We start from the raw sequence: 5,896 nt of genomic DNA, 5'->3' as shown, positions 1-5,896 counted from the left end.
AAGTGAAGAGGTGCTATTGGCCACTAGTGAAGTGTGTGACTGTCAGGGTTCCTAGTAATGATCTTCTCCAGCATGTCACACTTGTGGACCTTCCTGGAACTGCGGACTGTAACAAGAGCAGAGATAAAATGTGGAAAAAGGTAATTTATTCACATGTACTGCTGTTTGGTGTGTATTAAAATTATCTCAAGACTAACAGAATGTTTTTACAAATGACTAATTATTCACAAGAAACATGCTGTTATTCCTCTTCAGCTTGTTGGAAGTTGCTCTACTGTGTGGATTGTGACTGATATTGATCGAGCAGCCTCAAAGAGAAAAGCCTGGAAGATCCTGAAAAGAGCCCGTAGCCTCATTGCAAATGGTGGCGAGTGTCAACGCATTCACTTTATCTGCACTAAGTCTGATGTTTTGGGTGGTTGGTAAGTGATTTAACCTGCCACAAGTACATAGTTTAACACCCAAATAAAACATTGACAAATGTGCAGGCCAACAATCCTCTGGACTAAACACAAGCAAATGTACATATATTTTTACAGTACAGGTTGTACAGTACTAGTAAAATGGGTTTTTGTTCCTGTGTGACACTGCACACTTACAATGCCCCCCACCCCTCAAGGTGATGGGACACATGGGAAAACTAAAGCTGCCGTTCTCATTAAAACTCCAGTTGCAGTGGGTAGTCTGTTGGTTTGTGATCAGTTGAAGGACCCCTTCTTTTTCTTGGCTAGCTCTGAGAGAGTTACTTTTATGACTCTAGCTGTATGTTTGGGCTGGATGTCTTGCTGCAGAATAAATTTGGTATTGATCAGACACCCCCTGTGTGAATTGCATTATGGACAAGCATGTAAACCTCTAAAGTTCTTAAAGCTTTTGCACAGCGCTGTACATTAAAGTTCCCAGTAATAGATGAATGCCTAATGAGTAACTAATGTGATGGGATCTAACTTTCTTTTGTCTATTCAAGGAAATTCCTCAACAGCTGCTTAAAAACAATTAAACTAAATGATCTATCACCAACTCTAGTTCTTTGTAGGAAACTGCCTAGGAAATCATGGATCTGTTAAATAGTGTTTCACTTTTCAGTATAGGCTTCACAAAAGATACATTTGGCTTTTATTTTAAGTGAAGACTGTTAAAAAAACATTTCAGGTTTCACTGCTCTGAATACTTTATAAGGTACCACTTAATACAAAGCTTTTCTTATAGTTCAGCAATTGATGTTCATGGTCTCATACGTGAAAGAAATGAGAAAGCCAAAGAAGACATAAAGAGAAAATTCAGCAAACTAAAAAAGATTAAGGTGAGTTACACAAATTGACAGAAAATCCAGTACAAATATTGTGTACAATAATAAACCTGCCTTAAGATCAAACTCTTTTTTCCAGAAACATTTCAGTGATGAATGTTTCGAAGTGTTCACAGTGAGCTCCATAGAGTTTCTAGAAGGAAGAAATGTAAAGCCAGGTGAAACTGGTAGGTGAACAGAAAATATGTAGCCCAGTACATGTTTTAGTTTGCTTGAACAAAAATGACTAATTGAATCATGATATTTGAGTAAATAATACACAAACTGCAATTTGTTGTTTCTACAGAAATACCGAAGCTTCAGGAGGTCCTGAAAAATCTCAATGACTGTCACTCAGAGACATTAAACTATGTGTCTGGAGCTCATGGGATTCTGTCTTTGATGCAAGGGGCCAGATGCAAAGATGTGGTAAGATCAAGTAGTAACACCACTTTGATTACCTTGAATTGTTTTAAGTTCGACACCACTTTGATTATCTGGAATTGTTTTAAGTTCATTCATATTCACAGAATATAAAATCTACTTGTATCTGTACTTTTAGCTCTCTAAAGAGCTTACATGTACACTGATCAGCCATAACATTATGACCAATGGAGGCTGAAGTGAATAACACTGACTATCTGCTATAGTGGCACCTGTCAGTGTGTGGGGTATATTAGGCAGCAAGTGAACATTCAGCCCTCAAAGTTGATGTGTTAGAAGGAGGACAAATGGGCAAGTGTAAGGATCTGAGTGACTTTGACAAGGGCCAAACTGTGATGGTGAGATGACTGGGTCAGAGCATCTCCCACTGCATTCATTATCTATACCACTCATCCTGAATAGCATTCAGTGGTCAGTACCTACTAACAGTGTCTAAGGAAGGACAAATGGTGAACTGGCGACAGGGTCATAGACACCCACAGCTCACTGATGATGAGATTGCCCTACTGTAGATTAAACGTTTAACTTCCATTTGAATCTTTGTTAAAATGGTTGATTTAATAAGCATTAAGTAATAGATAACTAATGCATTTATTATTTTTCATGTTAATTAAAGTATCAACTCATACATTATTTAATAGTTTTTAATGACACTGCTAACATTAGTTGATACAGTAATAAGTATTAACTACAAGAAATAAATAATACAATAATAAGGATTAAATAACTTAAATATCTCTTGGTAACTAACACTAGTAAACAGTCAAAGATATTAACATGTATTTCACTAAGTTCACAGCTTAGCAGTTTCATTCGGAGAAGGCTGTTTTAATATTCATTTATGAGTAATAATTGTCCACTTACTTGTCCATCCTCCACCCTACGACTTCACTTTGTGACAGCAAATGGATTCACAGAAGATGTACAGTGAGCTACAGAGTGACACAAGTGCCAACCAACTGCCACATTGACGCTTATGTAAACAGTATTAGGCAGGTGGTTATAATGTTATGGCTGATCAGTGTAATGTCACCATTATAAACATTCTGACATCCATAATCTTGGTTACTTCAGAAAGGCTGGATAACAGCAAGAATTTAAAGAATTCAGAACAGAATTTCACACAAAAAGTAAAACAAACACTGTTTTGCAAGAAAACCTACTTGAGTTGTGTTTATAGTTTTATGGCTATACATTCAGAATGTGTTTGTTTTAATTCAGGCTGCCAAAAAAATGGATGTTTGCAAAAACCTTGAAGAAAAACTGAAGCAGGAACTTGATGAAGTGAGAAAATCTATTGAAAAGTCGAATGTGGCTTTTGATAGATGCCTTACTGAGGGGGTTGAAAAATCAAAAAGCTCATGTGAAGAAATGTTGAAGTCCATCTTATATCCTGTATGTATTTCAACAATAATTTCATTAATACAAATCACTTTGTCATTTATAGGAGTGTTTTCAAAGATGTTACGTTTTTTCTGTCATGTCTTAAGAAAAAAGGACGAAGCAGTTTGCACAGGACATTGAGATGTAAACAGTGACACCTACAAATCAAAGAAAGGGAAACAAATAAACCTCAATGTGACGTTGTCTTCATGCCTGACTGACAGCATTGATGAGGAATTCAGGAAGACCTTTCCGTAAGAAATTTATTTAATGGGAACATAAAACCTTGGATGACACATATTATAGACTATGGAGAATTTAAATTAAAATATTTTCCATTTTATTATGTAACTACACAAATTATACCATGTCATACTTATATAGAAATCATGTTATAATAACAGAGCCTTGCCATTGCTACCATTATGAAACTTTTCAACTTGTTACTGTTTCAGAAATGAAGCAGAACGTGGACCATTCAACGGAGTCATCAATGAGTTTTCACTCAACACGCAGAGACTCATTGACATGAACAAAGATGTCGAACTGCAACTGATCTTTGTCAGGACAGAGGTAAAAGGTCTTGCTTATTAGTCTAATGTGAGGAAGACTTCAGTGGAACGGTCAGCACAGGTCCACTGTCTACACATAGAGCACTGTGTAAAAGTTTAAGACGCTTGAGATGTTTAGATTTTTTTCCTGTCACATGGTACCATCAGTGACAAAAATTGTGTGTTTGTTCTACAGTAGATGGTCTGGCCCCCACAAAGTCCTGATCTCAAAAATCCACAGAACTGTGGGAAGTTCTCCAACATGTTTGGAACAAGCTACCTGCCAAAAACAATAGCTTGAAAAACTGTGCAAGTGTACTTAGGAGAATTTGAGCTGTTTTAATACTGATTTGATGATATTTTTTCTGTTACTACACTTTTGAAAGCATCCTCACTTTTAATGTCAAACTTTTGCACAGTACTCTCTAAGGAGCTGTTAATACAGTCCCACACACTGTGTATGAAGAATTCTAATATGCTAAATTTTGAAACTGAGTAGATGAGCTTTATTTGCAATGCCTTGACATTATGTTAAAACATGTTTATCTACACTTTATATTCTGTCTTTAAGGAGGACAAAATTAAGACAAAACTCAACAAAACCATCCGAGAGCGTAAGAAAACAATCTACAACGGTCTGGTGGAGAAAATCGAGGAAACCATGCAAGAATGCTATAAAAGTACAAAAAAGATCCTGAAATACTGTTTACAACCTGCCAATATAATTTACATTTACATTCATCATAACTGTGCATAACATTTAAGTTTGACAACAATTTTCTGTTTAACTGTAGAAGCAGCAGATTTTAGAGGACGGGGTTCACTGCAACAGATGAGGGACACACTTCAGGTGTACGTACATGTTTCAAAGAACACCATGTTTGAGGAGGCTAAAGCTGCTATGTTGAACCAACTGAATGAGCTGAAGGTTTGTCACAATTTATAAGAAATGCATTAATGATGTAGTGAAGTGTGTTGTTTGTATGAAAGCTGCCTTTGCTAGTAAAAGGCCTGAAGGCTCTGTCACAAATGTGCAAATGATTATGAATCTAAGATATATAGATTATAAACATAAAAACCTACAGTCTACAGCCATTAACCACCGTTATCAACCAGTCTGAGCAGCTCTCTTAACATATATTCATATTGTTAAAATGTTCGCGCTTTTTTGATGTTGAACACAATATTTGACTGAGTGATGAAGGTTTTGGTGATGAAATAGGAGGAAATCCTGGACGAGCTGGAGAAAACCCTGACAGAAGCAATCGAGCTGTCACTCAAGACAGATGATTACTCAATCCCAGGTAAAGAGAACACATCAAAATAAAATCATTTCTGTAGATCACTCTGAATTTTGTAAATATATTAAAATTTTATCAATGAGCAAATTTCCAATAATGAATATAAAAATGCTTTTTTTTTATTGTTTTTTGATTAACTTTCAGATGTCTCAGATGAGCTTGAGAGGGTGAAGAAACATTACTTTGAGCTGAAGCACAGAACAACAACTGTCAGTTACTGAGTAAACTTTAGTTAAAAAGTCTACACAGAGTTTTTAAAGGACTTTGAATAGTGTATGAGTGAATTTGTTCTGAATAATGTTATCACTGATTTTAATCACAATAATTATTAAAATGAATCCATCAGCAAATTTCCAATGGTGAATATAAAATGTATTTATTTAAAAAAATACATGCTTTTTTGATTGTTTGACTTTCAGATGTCTCAGATGAGCTTGAGAAGGTGAAGAATCACTACTCTGAGTTGAAGAGGCAGCGCAGAATAACAAGTGTCAGTTACTGAGTAAACCTTAGTTAAAAGGTCTACACAGTGTATTTAAAGGGCTTTGAATACTGTATGAGTGAATTTGTTCTGGATAATGTCACTGCTTTTAATCACAATAGCACTGATCCAAGAGATGAACGGAAGTTTTAGTTAAACTGATGATCTAAACTGATCGTTCAATCAGATGATAGGATCTTGTGTTTACTGTGACTGGTTGTCTCCACATTGAGGTACCGTAAATTCCAGACTATTGAGCACACCTGACCATAAGCTGCACCCACTAAAATTAAAAAGAAAAAAAAAATTGTACATATATAGGCCACCCTTGTCTATAAGCCGCAGGTGTCCACATTGCAACATGAGATATTTACACAGAAAGATGTTACACAGATGTGACGCTGCCCTCTCCAACGTCTCACCATCCATTCAATGATGCCAAGCTTAC

At 36.0% G+C, this 5,896-nt stretch overlaps 1 protein-coding gene and 1 long non-coding RNA gene across 2 annotated transcripts; both read left to right on the top strand.

Moving 5' to 3' along the window:
- The first annotated feature begins 1,600 nt into the window (after positions 1 to 1,600).
- On the top strand, positions 1,601 to 3,263 carry LOC109953700 (uncharacterized). Its single transcript, XR_002273958.1, has 3 exons — positions 1,601 to 1,717; positions 2,954 to 3,127; positions 3,223 to 3,263. It is a non-coding gene; the product is annotated as an uncharacterized LOC109953700 (long non-coding RNA).
- On the top strand, positions 3,259 to 5,868 carry LOC109953699 (nuclear GTPase SLIP-GC-like). The gene is made up of 6 exons (XM_020589170.1): positions 3,259 to 3,369; positions 3,571 to 3,688; positions 4,238 to 4,346; positions 4,461 to 4,594; positions 4,889 to 4,970; positions 5,387 to 5,868. The coding sequence occupies exons 2-6, from the start codon at positions 3,644 to 3,646 to the stop codon at positions 5,467 to 5,469; spliced, it is 453 nt and encodes a 150-aa protein (XP_020444826.1). The 5' UTR covers positions 3,259 to 3,369; positions 3,571 to 3,643; the 3' UTR covers positions 5,470 to 5,868.
- Positions 5,869 to 5,896: the final 28 nt, after the last annotated feature.

Source organism: Monopterus albus, unplaced genomic scaffold, assembly GCF_001952655.1.
Source record: "Monopterus albus unplaced genomic scaffold, M_albus_1.0 scaffold1044.1, whole genome shotgun sequence".
Taxonomy (NCBI): domain Eukaryota; kingdom Metazoa; phylum Chordata; class Actinopteri; order Synbranchiformes; family Synbranchidae; genus Monopterus; species Monopterus albus.
The sequence above is the reverse complement of the archived record's forward strand: the minus strand, read 5'-3'. Positions and strand labels throughout refer to the sequence as shown.